This window comes from Ixodes scapularis, unplaced genomic scaffold (genome assembly GCF_016920785.2).
Source record: "Ixodes scapularis isolate PalLabHiFi unplaced genomic scaffold, ASM1692078v2 PGA_scaffold9__187_contigs__length_104089568, whole genome shotgun sequence".
In the NCBI taxonomy this organism is placed as follows: domain Eukaryota; kingdom Metazoa; phylum Arthropoda; class Arachnida; order Ixodida; family Ixodidae; genus Ixodes; species Ixodes scapularis.
The window spans coordinates 24600308-24619100 of record NW_024609884.1 but is presented as its reverse complement, the minus strand read 5'-3'; the positions used below and the strand labels follow the sequence as shown (position 1 = coordinate 24619100).

At 47.0% G+C, this 18793-nt stretch overlaps 1 protein-coding gene across 2 annotated transcripts in view; it reads right to left on the bottom strand.

Moving 5' to 3' along the window:
- The window catches only part of LOC8041136 (solute carrier family 12 member 4), a 126463-nt gene that overhangs the window by 63373 nt on the left and 44297 nt on the right, over positions 1 to 18793 (bottom strand). The window contains exon 1 of one of the 2 annotated variants that reach the window (XM_029978613.4): positions 647 to 1436. The exons of the other annotated variant lie outside the window; for it this stretch is intronic. Coding sequence (XP_029834473.3) covers positions 647 to 1130 — 484 coding nt within the window. The 5' untranslated portion in view covers positions 1131 to 1436. Of the gene's footprint in view, positions 1 to 646; positions 1437 to 18793 lie in introns of those variants that run through there. 2 annotated transcript variants of the gene reach the window in all.

The following is an 18793-nucleotide window of genomic DNA, read 5'->3' as shown; positions in this document are numbered from 1 at the left end:
GTGAAAACTTGGTCTCGGGTTGTCACAATGATGAATAGCCGCCACCGCTAAAGAACCAATGTCTCTTCTCTATTCGATCTTTCTTTTTTTTCTCAGTTAATAAGGAAGAATATATGAATTCCTTGCCAGCTTGAATACAGGATGCTAGAAGATGCTAAGAATCGATCTTGCTTCGCTAATCGTTCGCAGCTTTAACAAGAGGGCGGCCCGCGATGCCACCGTGTCATCATGTCCCCAATTCCAGAGATCATTTAGATGAGATTGTATCGGCTAGATCAGCTAGATAGTAAGCAAGTACGAGTCCGTCAGCGTCAGCTTTTTTATGAATCAGCAACCGCTCACAAAGCAAAACGAGGACCAAAACTCGATACGTCGGGCATTTATTAAGCGTCATCGTTCGTATGTCTACCGTAGCAGCGGTGGCGACGGCGATCATGTCGAGTGTTCTAGAAACGATGCCTCAAACCCTCTCCTGGTGCTTGATACTGTGCCAGAAACAGTTTCACGAACGATCGACATGATCAGTTATGAAAGGTAGGCGAAATCCCGGCTCTGAGCAGTAACAAAATCACTGTTCGAAAAAAAAAAAAAAAAAAACTGTTCAAGCATACGCAGCTCAAGGATCCCGAAATGAGTGCGCACTCACCAGCGACGGGAGCAACCTGAAATCGCAAGAGTTGAACTGGACCTTCGCCGACCCTGGCGTCCAGGGACGACGGTCCCTGATTTCGAAATTCCTCCTTGAAGTCGATCGACCCAGAGCTCGGCCCGTGGGAAGACTTGACTGCGACGGTGCTCGCACGACGAGGAGATTGTCCCTCCGAAGCGCTCCTGACCGAGTGGACGCTGCCCAGCGACGCGCGCGCGGTGACGACGTTTCCATTTTCCGGCAGCGTCGAACAGTCCGGGCGGCTTCCTTGATCGTCCACGGTACTGCAAGAGGCCGCGTGGCCCAGGGATTCTTCGGACGTGGCCCAGTAGTCCGATGACGCGCCTTGCTCGAGAAAGCTACTTTCGACGCTGCTGGCACTACGCCCGATGAACTCCCTGATTCGACTGAACAAGTCGCCGTCTTCGCTGGCAACGCTGGCGACGCTGGCAACGCTGGCTGGCCTGTCGGTCTGAGGCATGACTGCTTGCCCCTGCTGCGAGTGAGCAAGTCTGAGTGGGAACTGCCGGGTCTCCCGGTGTATACTTGCCACTTGGGAAGGTTGAATCAACAGGAATTCCAGACGTAACCGCGTCGACCGCACACACCGGTGACGTATGTGCTGGGAGCGGTGCGACGATCCCAATCAGCGGGTGACGACCCACGACATAACGGCGATGTTTAGTTAGACTGAAAGGCCGTTGCCTCACGAAAAAAAAAAAAAAAAGACAAAAAAAGATTTTGAAGCGAGCAACAATAGCATTCTTAGAGTGACGTGTTTGAACGGAGAGGGGAGTACGCTGGGCATGTGGCAAACGCCGACAATCGAGGGTGTCTTGGCACCACCGACTCGACTGATAGCTTGAACGTTTGCGATTTATCGACGGGTTTGGAATAACCGTCAAAAGCGCAAGTCACGGGGTCTTTTCTGTCTGTGATAGGTTCAGCGATGATAGAACACGTGCAGAAACATGACGAACACCACGGTGGTAAAAACAGTGAGTGTCGAAGAAGAAAGACAGGGGAAAAGAACGTCTCAATGGATGGTGATCATGATGTAGAAAACCCGAGACTGTGGTAAAAGCTGGGAAACTTGGTCGAAGAAGAAAGACAGGGGAAAATAACGTTTTTTCCTCTGTCTTTCTTCTTCGACACCGTTTCCTTGCTTTTACCACAGTCTCGTGTTTTTTACATCATGATCACCATGATGGTGCGCTTTTGACGCTGTCTGATTGTTCAAATCGGCTCGTAGCGTCGGCTGCGTCTGGGCTTCAAGTGAAACGAAGTATATACACGATTCGCCAGCTGACAGGGCGGTGGAAGCAACGCGTGCTCGCCGGTCCAAGCAATCGCCAGTCTTTTATCGCCAAACCACGCTTCCCGTGGGAGTATGCGCAGAGTCTGATCACGTGGTGCAAACCGACGGTTGACTGGTCCAACAAATGCGTAGCTTCCACGGTCCTGGCAGCAAAGCGATGAACAGGGTATAGTTGTTACGGTTATTTAAATGATCAGATGGAAACCGACTCAACAATGACAGCACGAAGCTGCGATAACTCAGGGACAGTCGTGCACATTATCAAATCTTCCAATTTAGTGAGATAACGTAACAATTAAATAGGAATAAAAAAAACAAAACAAAAAACAAGTGCGCTTCCGATATGCGCCACTTAAAAAAACGCAAGCAACGATATCTATCGCCCGTTAAAACGACGCGTCCTGATTTATGCTGCGACTTTTTAAGGCTGCTTAAAAGAACCATGTATAGTGAACGCTTCTTGCCGGCCCAGCAAAAAGAGATTGTGCTGACTTTCGGGAAACTCGAGAGTATAGAAGTTATTTCCAAAAGCTATAACTGAAACTGCGGTTTCCCAACAACGTCTCCATGAGAAGTGCGAGTACGTAGAGAACAAGTCACGAATAATACATGTCCTTTTATTTAATATACCAGATTCAGCAAAAGACACACTGTGGCGAGTGGCTGAAGAAAGAAAGCAGGTAAATATTTCCAAGCAAATCCTTGACATGAATCTGGAGCATAACGCGATTGAACGCGCTCATAGGATTGGCACATCCCGTACTCAAGATTCTACCACCAGACCGTTAAGTTCAATTCGTTCAAGCACCGAGAACTAGAGCTACCCAAAACAATGAAATTGAAAAGAACGCGAATATCCTTTGATACCCATGGCTTTGCAAAGGCTAGAAACAAAGATTTTAAGCTGAGGCATGATGAGCTTATAATCGGCGGCAAACGCAAGATAAAGTATCTAACTCTGTAACCGAAAGATAGTGGGACGCTCGAACATCAGGCCACAAAACGCACGTTCCTCGACGTGTGGATTTTCCATTTCTGAAGGCAAACGTAAGAAGTGTATTTATTAACAAGACGTTTGATCCTTACATGTGCGCTCTCGCTCAGCTGACGTCATTATCACCACAGAAACGCGGGTAACACCAGAAATCGGTAATAATGAAGTTCACTGTTGCCGATTTCTGGTCACGCGAGTTCATTGAACGAACTCGCTTTACTCTTTGCTCTTCCCGCTTACCGCCATTTTCACTCCGACACCGAGATTTCAAAGGGATGGGTTCCCGCTATGCAAAGATGAGTTTAAGCAAGTACACTGTTTTTTGCACGGAACCTGTTCCGGACGGCGCATATGAAAACAATGTACGTATGGGTTAGGATCGGAAGAAGGCTCGCCTGAACCCGACGCCCTGCCGACCATCTTTGAAGAAGGCAATTTAGCGCATTAAAAGGCACACGAAAAGAGACGAAACTAGGGGAATTTAAGGTTGACTTTTCTAGAAAAAAAAGCTATCACGTTATTACTTATTACTTGTGTGCAGTGTACTGGAAAAGCCGCGATCCTGTAGCCAAATAGCGGGATTCCAGTGTCTCTTTTGTGTTAACCACCTTGTATTAGTGTTTTAGTTTTGGTTTATTTTAATCTACTCCGCTACCCAGTCACTCGGGAGAGGAGGGCTTGTTCTAATAAGTGGTCATGCCATTCATCATGCGACTTTCACGGTGCAACTCGTTTCAGCATTGACTTCCTTTCTTTTCTTCTTCTTTAAAGTTGCTGATACTATTTGAGGTCACATATATTTTAAACGTAAACATACATTTTGTTAAATTTTTCTTCCATAGGTACATATTATCTTCAGGGGCGCTTTTTGGAGATACAAAGCACATGTGACATTCTGCTGTGAATTTTCTTTTTTTACAAGTTACGCAGTGTTTTCCGTTAAAATGTCGTGTCATGCAATGGTTCTTTGTGTCGTAGAAATGCGATCGGACGATGATAATGCTTGGGGCCTGGTCTAATGCAGTCAACAAATCTTGGGAGAAGTATACGAACGTAGAGGCCCAGGGCGCTTTCACGAATTCGATATCTAATTGAGGGCTGGCGGGCACACATCTCCGCTTTTAATAAAGCTGCAATTGCGTAATAACTGGTGGCAAACAAACTAAACGCAGCAGGGGGTACCACTATCCCAAAAAAAGACTTTCTGAGGAGTTATTCGCGTAGAACGCAAGGACATCGCGGTGGCAGAACGGCGACCGCGTCTCATCACCCGTCTCGTCTCAGGGGAAGCTCTCCCATCCCTTCCAACCACTTCAGCCTTGGTAAACAATGCAGCCTGTACGCTCACGTGTCCAGCAGTTTCCAAGCATGAAGACCGATGTGTGGCGAATTCTAGTCCTCTGACGACCGTTTTCGGGAGGGTCACGCTAATCCGGACTGACGCGTCCCAGTTATAAGACTCCGCTTTTTGTCACTGTTTTACGTTACAGTAGCAGTCAGTACGTTCCTGAACGAACGAAGCCGGCCATGTCGCGCCGGCGCAAGCGGTTCCTCGGGTCTGCCCGTATTACTACGGGGGGTAATTTTTCTGCTTTGCGAACGACTGGAAAGCGTACTTTGTCACGTCAAAGGTCCTCTGGACACATTCCCCTTTCAGATCCACCGAAAGATTTCGAAAAATCAGAAGCCGAACCCGATTTACAAAAGCAGAAGCCTCGGCGTCCGACTACTCCCGGAAGCGACGGAGAAAGCAAGAATCGAGATGGGCCTCTTATGACGTAGTGGCGCGTCACGCGCGACTAGCCAGTGGCGTGCAGCTGCGGTGATCGCTTCTGTTTTCTTAGCGTTTTTTTTTTTCGCGTTTAGTGATTAGTCAAACGGTTGTGATATTTGAACTCAGCAGGCACAAACACGTCAAGATCAACCACTACCTTTTTTTTTTTTTTTTTTTTTTCATGTTCTTTTTTTTTTTTCAATGAATATCTGAATGGCGTTAACATTGTCCTACCCGACGGATACACTTTTCCGTGCAGGTGACTCTATGCTGACACTGAGTATACATTTTCTTAAAATTAACCAGCAGAAAGTTTGTCCATGTAACTGAATACATTTGCACAAAGTCAGGCTGTAGATAGATCCACACGTAACAAGGCAACATTAGATCTGTTTTTCACTTCAAAGCCATTAAACCTCGAGATCTAACTAAAGCAGGCGCTACTGTCACGCTATCATCATCATCAATGGGTGGATAGGAAGATGGCTGCCCCATACGGTCGCGGCCAAGAAGCTGCAGATTACCGCGTTTATTGCCTCGTACAGTAACATTGTGAAAGCAATTTCAACGGAAAATGGTACCATGCTGTTCACTGTCTCAGTGCAATACCTACTGCACTGAGGTGGGGTCAGTTTTCACCGATATCCAGCGGCCGGCGCGCTGAGGAAAGAGTGGCTCTCCAAGTGGAGATCTGATTCACGGTAAACATTTCACCGCCGAAGACTTCAAACCAACGATGCATGACAACCAAGGTAAATGGGAAAATAAAACTGTTTACATAAGTGTCACGACTGGCCGAAAGTATAGTACGCGTAAAGCGAGCGCGTTGATACTCGCTCGCTGTTGGGCAGTGTGATCGTTCTTAGTGTGGGTTCTCCCGCTGCAGTGTTTTGGGAGAGGATGCTAAAGCCACAAACTTATTACTGCGTGAGAATCCGACTTTTGAAACATTGTAGAATTGTCCCTCCTACGAGCCCCCCTACACAATGCCACATTGAAAAAGGCATCGACTGCGGCGGAAGTGACTCGCTCAGTGCCTGCGTGTGCGTCGGACGCACCTGATCAATTTTCTCGAAGTTCGGTCGGAAGTACGCGGTAAATAGGGCTGATGGCAACTGGTCAATCTACCGAAGGAGAAACAGGGACTATCGAGGCTACTCAATTACTTGTTTATACTCCATGAATTTCGCTTACCTTCCGCGTGACGAAGATATCGCGCCACTTCGCTTGAAAAACAAATTTTCAACGGCAAATCACGCTACATGAAAACGGCATGATTAAATCTAAGGTTAACAGCTCACTAAAGGACATCGGTGCGACGTACGAAGCTCGAGCCATTCTCTTTCCGAAGAAACTGCCCCGCCTACTGCAAAACCCTTCGCGAGCCCCATATTTTCAAGAATTACAAAGTTAGCGAAAAATAAAGGCACGCAATACCTCTCTTCTTTTGAGTGTTTTGAGGCCAGAATTCAAGTCCTTCGCAGTCGCGAGAGTTAGTGGCCGCGAATAGGTTCCTCTGCCTAATTTGCGAATAAATGGGATCGCAAAACTAAAGGGTTTTACGTATGCAGCGTTTAAAACGATCGGGAGGACGAATCGTGCGATTCTCTTGAAGACCTGTCCGGCCGTTGTAGTTACTAACAATAGTTATTCGGCAGGGAGAGAGCACGGAAGTTGATCAATCGCGGCACCGTTTGAGAGTTTGAGATCCACAGTGTGGGGATTCTTGCTGAGAGCCGACGACTGCAGTAGGTAACTCCGCACGTGTACGCTCGTCGACGTGGTCGATGGGGCCACAACTCTGCACTCAATAATGTGCCCGGCATTCACAAGTTGTTCGCCTTCAACAAGGCACCGTTTTCTGTCGGCAATGTGCTCCATAATAGTATGCAGTGGCACTGAAACTGACACAAACAACCGCATCACAACAAGTACCACAGTAGCAACATGATATACGCATCCGGCTTGGCATTCCTTGCTTTCGCGTGTTTCCACTCTCGTGGAACCATACAATGTTTTCAAAGAAACAAGCATTCACAACGTAAATAGCGCAGTTTACCCAAAAACAAGCTTTCATCGTCGCGAGGATTCATTTTCAACGTGCGCCGAGAGCAGACGACGTGCGGCGGCATCCACACTAGTAGCGTTTCCAACATCGGCCGCACGGTGGCGACTCTGTTCGATCTCGAGGCGAATAGTGTACAAAATCCCTTAGTTATTTAGAGCCGCTGTGCGATCGCATATCAATATGTTCGTAAAGGGCTTAATTGCTAACAGAGGACGCTTAACTTTAACTGCTGACAGTTGACAACAGCTAACAATTACCGCCAAGTGAACCAGGAAAATATACCGCAGCTTACTGTCGAAGGTTTAGACAGTCTAACATAAGTAGTAAGGTGTGCATCTGACCGATATAGTAAAATTAAAAACGCACGGTTTCTCTTTTATAACACTACTTTGACTAATCTCTTTAACTCTCTCCCCCCCCCCCCCCCACACACACACACCAAAAAAAAAAAAGAAGAAAAAAAAAGAATCCGGTCGATTGTTACACATTAAAACAAAGAAGACTGCCTTTCTTGGATTACTCATCACATGTAATTATGCAATCGTTTTAATCATTTATTCAGCTATGCATTCACAAATGAATTTCTCCCCTTGCCTATAAGTTTATTTATTGACGACATCGTACATCCTTCAAAGCCAGTCGTCGTCTCTCCTGACGCTGTAGCTGTCGCCATATCAAAACTTCCACGACATTCGGCACCAGGTCAACATATCCTGACAAAATACCCTCCAAGTTACTGCAGCGCTTTGTAAGGGAAAATTTGTATTTCATTGGCGCATGTATTTCAGCAGTCTTTAAAAACTGCTCTCGTTCCGACAGACTGGAGAACTGCAAACGTCATTCTCATATTTAAAGGCGGGTCAAAAGAAAGCGTAGATAATTATACCGTCCAGTATCTTTGGAAAGTGTACACTGCAGTAAGATTTCAGAACACGTCCTCGTTTTTGCAATATTTATAAACCTGAGTGGAAGCACTATATTATTTGTAAACCAGCACGCTTTCCGGCGTACGCCGTCGTGCGAAACACCGCTCTTGGGAGTTTGTATCAGATATGCAGGAAAATGTACAGTCACTCACCCAAAGGCAAGCCGTGTTTACCGACTCTTCAAAAGGCGTTCGATAAGATTTCGCACAAGTCTGTTCTTCTCAAACTGTAGACAATGGGAGTCGAATTAGGTATTTTACGTCATTTATGACACCAACTCTTTTTCCTCGGTCAAAGTCGAATCAGGTGTACCGCAGGAACCGTGCTGGGACCAGTTCTGCTTCTTGTATATATAAAAAAACCTCCAGCACTGCATTAATTCTTATACAAGACAGTGGGATCATTCTCGTGTCAATTACCCGAAAATCACCCCAATATAAGAACGCGCCATTTTACAGCATGATTTAGACAACTTTGTTTTATGGTGTACAAGGTGGCAAATGGAAATCAACGTAAAGGAGACAAAGTACATGCTCTTTCTAACGAAACGGAACGTTCTAAATTCTAGTTAGAAGCTGCAGAGCAGCGAAATAGAAGCAGTTACAAATTGAGGTGCATTCCCGCGTGTGGTTCATGTTTCAAAAATGGAGAAGTGGAACCATTTTCGCACATTTAGATCGCCGTTGAAACTTCCGACTTGCAACTTAAGGACGCATTTCATCCTTTAGCTTGAGCTTCCAAGTCAACATGAACTCGTACTCATGCCCTTTGCTGCGCTCAACGCCAACGTGAATGGGAGCACCGGTGGCATCTGACACGCCCAAACGAAGGACAGAATCATTGGACAGATTATGGAGATCTTCCAAGTGCAACCAAACATTCAGTTATTCGGTGCCTCAACCGCGACAGCTCTTCGTCCGATTGCGGGAATGCTTCATCAGTGCAAAATTCGGCAGCCACATCGGTGGCTCCGAGACGAAAAGCGGATCCTCAGTTGGCGAGTTCAAATTCCAGCCGAGGCGCCCGCAATCTGACGGAGGCTTATTGTGGAAAAGGGGCAGTGTTACCGATATTTCGGTAGCGAGTCAAATTATCCCCAGGTGGACGAAATTAAACCTTAGCGCAAAGTCTGTTTTACTAAAATTTTACTTTCGTGCAAAGTCTGTTTAGTGTAAACACCGATACTGGAACGATACGAAGAGCTCCCCCATCTAACCGCAGACTCAATAATAAAAAGAAAAAAAATACAAGCAACACGATTACGAGCCTCAACAGGGTTCGTGAAAGATACGGCTCAAGTGCTCTTCCTAATTAATTAAGGCGGCAGGTAGGCAGTCCTCTTAGGTGCCAACGCGCCGAGGAGACAGGACATTAACACTGAAAGCAAGTCCTTGAACCGAGGGAGTCCTGTGAAAGACCAGCAGAGAAAGGAACATTCCAGGTCTGCGAAATGTGCAGCTTTGGGGACGACCGCCGGCAGCATCACTCTCCGGGACACACCTCCGCGCTGCAGAAATGCGCATACCTCTTTTTCAGCTGCCGCCCTCCGGCTCGAGGTGCGTTGAACTCGCACACGGTGTATTCCTACACCGTGAACTCGCCTCTGCCATAACAGAGCCTTCCCCGTCTGACGATATCCCTCACATCGTCGATACCCCTTCAATGTCATTTATAAGGATGTCGATCGCGGCTGAAAGTGACAATGGAGACGGTTTTAAAGAAATACAGAAAAGTGTTTTTGACGCCTTTAGACGCCAAGTCTCGATTGTTTAGAAAATACCACGCACTTATGAAATGCACCTGCAAATAAATGGGCGAAACGGAAACAAACTTTCTGTTTTCTCGCTTTCCGGGACTCCGAAAAGAAAAGGGGCGTAAAGAGCGACCTGCCGGTTTCGGTATCATCTTGAGCAATTGCTCAATCTTGTTTCCGTAGATTAAAGCATAATCAGTCTATACTCAAGACGTCATACGGAGGAGAGGTTTTTACAATTATGAAAGGCCTACCACAGAGACACTTTTGGTCGTGCACGTCGCCGCGCGGCGCTCTGCGAAGGCGGCCATATTTGCCGTCGGCATCGTCAACATGCAAAAGAGATACGCCACACTTGCGAATGAGTCCGAGCTTTCGCTCAGCGACCTGACGCCGACGGAATGGCGTCAGCAGCTGCCGTACCAATGCGATGCAAGACAGAAAACACGCGTACGCGAAGTAAGCGCAAGACGACGTCCAAAACCAAACTCGTTCCATTTCTTCCGCTCTCTTTGGTCTGCCCATGGTTTCCCTATACGGACAGCAGTGAGAAAACGTGGGCTGTTCCCGACTGAAGACGAGCACGGGGATTCCTACTGATCATGCTCATTTATGACCATTTTGGAAAAGATTATTGGTCGGAAATCAACACATTTCATTGTTATTCAACTTCAAAACGCAATCTTTTTAGACAACTCACGATCGAGAAAAGACACGAGAAAGCGTCGCTACATCTTGCCAATATATCTGACAAGCTCCAGATGACGTCACGCTTGTGCGTCACGCAAAATCCGTCTTTCCCGCAAACTCGGGGCGTCGCAACGGCGTCGCAACAATGATTATTAGCGGGACTATTTAAGTGACTTGTGCGGCACGCGAACGTCAATTCTGGTTAAAACTTGGTCAACATTGCCTGGGATCCGTCAAGTCGTCTTCAGTGTCCTTTTAAGTTTCTGAGGCATGTGAAACCCCATCTAGGCGGCGATGATGCAGATGATAATACTTTATTTATTTATTTATTTATTTCCAATACTACTAATCCCATTCGGTATTGTTGTAGGGTGGTACATCATACAGAAATATATATATTTTTAATACACATTTGAAGATAATGGTATACAAGCCTATGTCGACAGGTGGGCTTCCAAGTCCTAAGAAACTGCTCTACACTAGTGGAATGTACAATGTTTCGCGGCAAGTGATTCCATTCGTTGATAGCGCGGGGGAAAAAGGAATATTTGAAGCAATTATTGTGGGTTGGAAGTTCTTCGTAAAGCTTACCACGGTTATATCTTGTTAGCCGCTTATTAGTAGGAGTTAGATCATTTTCTGTGGGGATGTTGAAGTTGCTGTTAGCTAATTCATATAGAAATTTAAGCCTTGCAATTTTCGCCTTTTTTCTAGTGACAACAGTTCCAATTGCTTATATAACTCGGAGGCGGAATCATGCCAACTATATTTGTTAGATATAAACCTTGCAGCCATTCTTTGTATTCTTTCTAATTTACTAACACCAGAGGCCGTGTATGGGAACCAGACGACGTTGGCGTACTCAAGCATAGGGCGGACTAGCGTTTTGTAGGCTAATAATTTCGTCTCAGTTGATCCACTTTTTAAGGTTCTTTTTAGAAAATTAAGTTTGCTTAGCGCTTTTTGAGTTACAGAGTATATGTGTAAGTCCCAACGGAGGTCATGGCTTATATGTAGGCCGAGGTACTTGTACTGTGTGACTTTATGTTCCGTGCCCACCAAAATAAACACGCAAAAATATCTCTGTCTACTGTGTGGTGCACAAAACTAAACTAAGATAACGTATATATTAAAACGCCAGCCCACGATAGAGCTGCAACAACAAATACAAGAAATACAAGGCTAATACAAGACTGACTTTAGCATGTTTAAGAGAACGACATCCAGTAGCGCAGGTGCAACGTAAAATTCTGATTAAAATGAAAATTTCAAGGTTATAGGCAATCACGAAAAGGGACACCGGGGACGTATAAGATGAATGAAAAGTTTATAGCTTCAGGCTGAACAGAAATGAAATCTGGAAATCTATGGACCGTTATAAATCCATCGAATTAGCTGGCCGTCAACAACGTCGTGATCATATAGACAATCGCAGTATTGTCTCTTCACGGCCAGCCTATGGACTGAAAATCAGTGACCGTTTCAGAATAGTAGAAATACCGCCGGCCAGTATAACTGTCATACGCTATTCTCCTTATTCGTGCCTGTGCAGTTTTAATTGCCACAGCTTGTGACAGAGTCAAAATATTCCTATGTTAAAATCCGGCTGTGGTCTACTTAAAACGATGCAATTGCGATTTCAGCTGGCACTCAGTAATAACCGGCATAATCGCCGAAGACATACATTATCATTATTCTCAGGCGTGTTCTTTACTAAAACATAAAACTCCTTAAGGCTAGATTTGATTCGACGCCATATAGGCCTACGGCTATCTTCTTCGTACAGTTATGTGACCAGACCACAATACCCCGAAAGTCGGCCAAATTCATTATGTGTCAAACTTACGCACTGCACACAAATAAAATAGGCAGCGTATTGGTCGCTATCAAGCGCCCCATTTATTGACATGCAAAGCGTTATGGTTAATTAATTTTTGTATTTCGATTTGCATAACTAACTTTTGACTAGTGAAAATGAACGAAGAGAGTCAATTAAAATTTTGATGAGCATCGTATGAAACCACTAAAGCAGACAGCGTTAAGCAGTATTTGAAGCGCGCTTCGTTTTTATGGTTCCATAAAATGCAACCAACATGGACGCGCAGTTTGTCCGTTCCTTATGCTCGCCTGCTTCGCGCCTGCTGCTCAAGCGGTAACTTCCGCGCACCCCCAAGCTTCCTACGCGCACCAAGTCTTTCTAAAATCAAGCAGCCACGATATCCCCCGTCCCCCGATTTGCAGCGCCCTAGGCTGACTGGAACAGCTCCCTCCGACAAGTTTCGGTTACAGCTAACGACAGCGCGATGTCACGTAACGTTAGAACCGCGGAGCATTTTAGCGAATAATGGTAGTCACGCCTTATCCGCGTAACGGCACCGTACGGGATGCTCAAGAAATCCGACATTCTCGGGGCTACCTCCTATAGGCTGTGAGCGAGTGGTTTTGGCCATTTTGTTTTTCTTTCCCCAAGCGCGCTCCCGAATGTGCAAGAGAGTTCGCTTGGTACGGAAGTTCGTGGTTCTCACGGCTAGTGTTTACACAGCCCCAACGGCGAGAGAATTCCAGCAACTGGTTTCCCATTTCTCGTGGCCCCGTGAAGGCGCAATTGACAGGCACCGGGCCGTCTACGGCATCGGATGGCAACCGAGCAGCGCGGAAGTCAAGGGCAAAGGCCAAGCGCCGGTCGGTGTGCAGACTCAGAGCGTGTGCGCGGGTATGTGTGTGCGTGTGCGTGCGTGTTTGTGTGCGTGCGTGCGTGTGTGTGTTTTTTTGTGTGTGCGTGCGTGTGTGCGTGCGTGCGTGTGCGTGCGTGCGTGCGCGTGTGTGTGTGTGTGTGCGCGCGCGTGGGGGAGAGGGGGGGGGGGGTCATACGACCCCGGATCTGTATTTTATCTCGTTTATTAGAACTGCAAATTGAATAATTTCTACGTTTCGCTATTAAACAAAAAGGAGTCACTCAACCCAGCGTAAACTTATTCGTCGCCTTCGAGAGGGGAATCGCTAACCCACCCAATAGCGTCTCGACAATCTTCGACTTTTTTCAAGCTTTGCGCTACTGTCGTAAAGTCCCCCTCTGCTGGTTTCGATACGGGCGGGCATTGTACCGAGGGTGTTTCAAAGTTATCATTACCAAAAATGCGTAAAGCAAATGAAAAAAAAAAAAAAACTGGTTTGTAATCAATCCTTCGTGACTAAAGTTGACCCTTTAGAGCGGTGACATCGGCGACACATTTCAAGGCAGACTTCAGCTGTACGAACAACAAACAACTAGACATTTCACCCGACTATTCGAATCAAATGTCCTCGGTACATTAGTGAAACAAAGAGCTCAAATGATCAATAAAAATACTTTCGTAATGTCAGTTTCTTAACTGATTTGGCTGCGTGTTACCTAAAAAAATCTCTAATCGCAGAAAAAAAAAATAATAGAATGTCCTAAATGCGTGCTAAACGAAAAAAAAAAAAAATTCTAAACGCAACAAAGCACAAAAAAAAGAAAAAAAAAAAAGAAAGAAACAAGGTTTATGACTGACATGATTGCGTGTTACATTAAGAAAGTTTCCTTTAATCGTAGCGAGGCAAAATCGACCTATACCGGTTTTTGTTCTTTAGGCTCACGGACTCATGGTGCAGCCGAGTCTCGCCCACGCGTTGAAAGAGGATTGATACGGCGTAGCCGTTCAAGGCTCCCCAAAAAAGCCACCCAAGAAAGAGAGCAAAAGAAGCCGCCGTCACGATAAATCCAATTGGGTCGAATTTTCAGGCTTTAAACACTAATCTGGCTCGAGTATATTGAGCCATCCGTTTTACTTCCGCGTCGGAGAATTGTACGTTCCGTACTGCTTTAAAGAAAGGTCGAGCCAACAAAAAATATAAATATTGTTTTGATAAAAAAAACAAAAAAAACAAACAAACATATATATCTAAAAGATTGACGCGAAAAAACGGAGCCACAAGAGCCAAAGAATAAGGATAACGAAATTTAGCAGTTTCTTGATACTTGCTCACTGGAAGTCAGTCCTTCGACGTTAGGGAAATAATAGAACAACCTCAAGTCGAAATGTCGTGCGTGATACCTACAACAGCAACCGGGCAAAACTCTCGGATGACAAACCAGGATAGCCGGTTCATATTTAGAAGACTCAAGCACACACACACAAAAAAAACAAAAAAAAAACGAGTCATTAAGATAAATTACACAATTTCAGTTCAATATTGGAGGGCTGGCAAGCGGACACTTGACTAGCACAGAGTAAAAAAAAAAAAATTATCGTCCTTGTTGTTCGGGTTCTTTCGTGACATAACACGTAAGCACCTAAAATCCGGAAACTTTCGTGGGCGTCAGGCGAAAGAACCAGCCCGCTCGCCGAGACCCGCACGCGCGGCAAAGGGGCGACTAAGCGATAATTACCATTCAGTTGGCGCGACAGAGCCACGGGTCAGACAAGCAAACCACAGACTAATGAGGCAGCCAGCAAAGCTCACAAAATGCGTCGTCAATAGTTAATCCGCAGGCTTATCTAGCGCACTGCGTGACCCACGGGCGAACAGGCGGGCGCAGAATTGGCCAACAGCGACGCTCTTCCTCCGCATCTAATCTCGTATTGGCCTCGCGACGACGAAACATCAGACGCAAAACCGCATGCAAATGGACGACAGACAACGATCCGTCGGGACGCTAACCTAATAGACCATTCGGCGTTAGTAGAACTCTTCGCGCGCACACTTTATCCGGGGCCTGCCGACAGGCTGAGTACAGTCAGGTTAAGTAGAGTCCAATTTGCCCTGCAGCCTTAGCGCTATATATAGCCCGTGTTGTCGGATGGTGTTCGTAGCACGTACGTACAGAATCGCACAGCTGACTCGAGACAGCCGCCTGCGAACCCAATTCTTTCTCCTATCGTAACAAAGGACGCGACACGCCCGGCTCTATAGAACACTTTTCTTCTACGTCAACGAAGGGCGGCGCACGCGACGTACTCCACCAGCAACTCTCCTTTGTGCTTCGGCAGTCTCGACCCCTAAAAGAGCCACGAACAGGCAGAGCAAACTAATCGAACCAAGATCGATGTCGGATCGATACTTCCCAAGTCCTCGTCTTGGAAACCTTGACCGAGTGCACCGGGCCCAGTGCGATTCCTAGTAACGTCGCAGTCCATTGCCGCCATAATGGTTGTACCTTCATTAGAAAGTGCATCCCAAAGCCACGGTTCGACTGCAAAGCGGGTGGCGACACCGTCAGTCGTTTTAAAAAAAAAAGAAGTCCAGCCCAAGACCACGGCCCCGCAGTATTAACGTGCCGTGAAGCAAGCGGCACGTGTGTGAGGCTGGTGTGAGGCGGTGAAGGTCGATGCGAGCGGCCCAAGTGCCACGGTACATTGTAGCCACGGCACGGAGGAATCTTGCAGACACGATGATCAAGTGATTTCATCAGAAGCAGAAAAAGGCACTGGTTCTGTCTTATTACAGTGGCCGTGATCCCACTAGTTTGCACATTTTTCTCGCTACTTTTAGCTCCTGACATCGCCAACATCGTCCGAAAATTCCGACGATGACGAGGCCAGCGCGGTTGACGAGTAGTCTCTCCACTTCGTTTCATCTTAAGTCAATGGGCAGCCGACGACACCAGGCAATGGAACCAATCAAAGAGCCTCAAAAGCGCGACATCATGGCATTCGTCATCTCTCTGGGCGAGTTCTTTCATCGGCTAAATCAAGCGCAGCGAATTCCCCGTGACTTGAGCTTTTAGAGTGTTCGTGTTAGGGCTTGTGTGTTCGAGCCTTCGACTGTATTCTTACCTAACATGAGAGACACTACCAAGTCAGTGGAGACATTGCGGAATAAATATTTATACAATTTTCCTTTTCTTCTACTATTCTGAATAATAGAATCAACCAATCAATTAATTCCCCCCCCCCCCTTTGTTTAAGTTCATCTCGACGCAGGTGTAGCGCAATTCTTAGCAAAATTATGAATTTTGGCGCAATGTGTAGCAGACTTTGGTTCGTAGCAAAATATGGCGCAATATGGCGCAGCACTTCCATCACAGCACGTCGTACAAATTTAGATCATTTGCCTTTCGCTTTAATGGCTATGACCAACATATGTAGCATGCCCAGGGAGGTTGAGAATTCAACAACCTGGAAGAGCCAGGGAACCGCGTGCCGAACGCAGTTACGTTTGTTGCGGTCCAACAGTTCACTGTATGTCGAGGGGTAACGGAGGCGGACTGTGTTCGCGCACCGCACCTCGGAGTATGCGGAGAGAAAGCTGCAGGAGGCGCCACCGTCCGTTGCGATCTTGATGAGCATCGTATCGGCGTGCGTTCACGTCATCGCCACCGGGTGACGCACGTGAAGGACCCCAGGCTAGCAGAAGTACCACACTAGCAAAATGCCTCATCTATATACAGCGTGTGACAATGTCGTCAGAAAACTTTGGAAAACTAACGTCACGCTGTCTAAACATCTAAGTCATGACGTACGCCGAGACCGAAAGCTCGAATATATGAAAACATACGCACCAGATTGCAGTCTCAACAAAAACACAAAACAATGATAGGTAAAAGTAGATTTCTTAGACCACCCTAAACAATAATTTCAGTAGACGAAAAAAAAAAAAGTGTTACATTCTGCAATAACGGAGTTACACCTCTCTTGTCCTCTACATGTGTTCCTGGCGTCTTCATGTTTTCATTTTCCCAGTAACCCGATCGAAGCCAAGCCTCACACGAACTTGTTGGCCAGAGTACATGCACGAAAGTACCGTCACTTCGAGGTTTCAAGAAAAATCCACAAAATGACGATCCCCTCGACGCTCTCAGCACCAATACATCATTCCAACGTTTTGCGAATCTGCCGCGTGAGAACCTCCACGAAGCAGCACGCTCTATGGATATTGCATGTTGGTCATTTCGGAAAGAGCACAAGCAGCCGTGAAAATGGCAGCAGGCAATGCAGTCAAAGCGCGCGCTTTCCTTCCCTCCTTGGAAATGCCCAGAAAAGTTGTCCCCGAATATAGAACGGTCTCAAAAGTAAATTCGGGATAACTCGGAAACGGAATGCACGCATTAGAGCAACGGAGCCACGATACATTTTCAAGCAATTATGCGGGAAGTCCAACGCCGGCTCCCACTCGGCGTGACGCAGCACATTTAGCATCGTCGGCTGAATACTTTGAACCACAGTGCTCCAAGCCACTAGGACTTTAGATCAATCGGACGTCCCATCACACCCAACATGACCGAGTCACCGCAATCAGCACTCCAGCCACGTGTTCCGGAAGCCGTTGTCTCAACTCGGTCGTCGGATAAGCTCCCGGAGAAACGGTCGGCTCGGTTTCACGTCGCCCTTATAAATGCATACATTTGGCAGGCGCCGATCGAAAATTCACGTATGTTCCCGTATGTGCGCAACATTTTATGCCCGCACACAGAAGCCACTCCCTTCCAGATACTCGAAGGGGCCGCATACGTCCGATCTGGAAGCAGTTGGTCATGCATAAAGCAACGACCTAATCCGAGAGCGCCGGTTGTGTTCTAGAAGGGTGCCACTTAGGTGCCTTCAGGAACAGCTGAGCCTAAATTTCCGATACGCCGAATGCTCGCTCGCCGACCGACGGAGGCGTCGGGCGGGAATTCAGACGACCGAGTACTTGGAAAGGGCCACAGTCGAACTTCGGCACCGCACGCGTACACTAGCATGCGCAACAATCTGCCTCGGCACGCTCATCGCCGGGAATACGGAAGCACGCTTCCGTGGCTTAGTGAATCACGTCGGGCACGACATGGAGCATATACGTCGCATAACCGTACGTACTACAAACTCGAAGACTTCAGTTGCTTTGAGGCACCGAAGGATAAAAAAAAAAAAAAAAAACATTCGTATCATTCTTATATCGCCGGCGCGGCATACAAACCAGATAATCGACTATAGATCACCTTATCTAGCCTCGAATGAGGCCTAGTCAGCGTGGATGAAAATCAACCCCGACAGACGCCGCCAAGTCGCAGAAATGGGCTTCCCCACAAACAGCAAGAGACGGAAAGACAAAGGTTTCAGCGCAACACGGCGCAAGAAACCGGAAGCGGAGCCGATCCCGCGGCGGAAATGGCGCGACCCGTTTCCGGAAGGGGGGAAGCTCGCAACAAGAGAGAGCAAGAAAAATATAAAAAAAGCAGAAACACCCAAATCTATCCGAGAGAATTAATGTCCGTCAGCGCGGCCGACGTTAACGCACACGATGGCGTAGCGACGGTGACGAAAAGCACACAGCCATTTTATTTTTCGAGGGTGGCTCGCCATCAGTCAGGCTGGCCAATTAATCTAACTGCGGTCGGATCAGCAGCCCCAGTCGGCGTTAATCAAATAAGCTAAGCCGGCGTTCGCGACCGCCATGTATACCCGGCGGTGGCGTTACGGAACTCGGGTCCTATCCGACAGGCACATGCCGAATTCGCCTCCGCCGCTGGCCGCTAATTCAGTCGAAGCGAACGACTGGTCGGGCCCCGATCTGCTTAATTTGGAGGCGGATCGCGAGGCGACTCATTAACTAATTACCCGGCAGGCACACGGTGATCGCAGCCACGTCATGGCACGCCACGGTGTTGCCTCCAACACCGA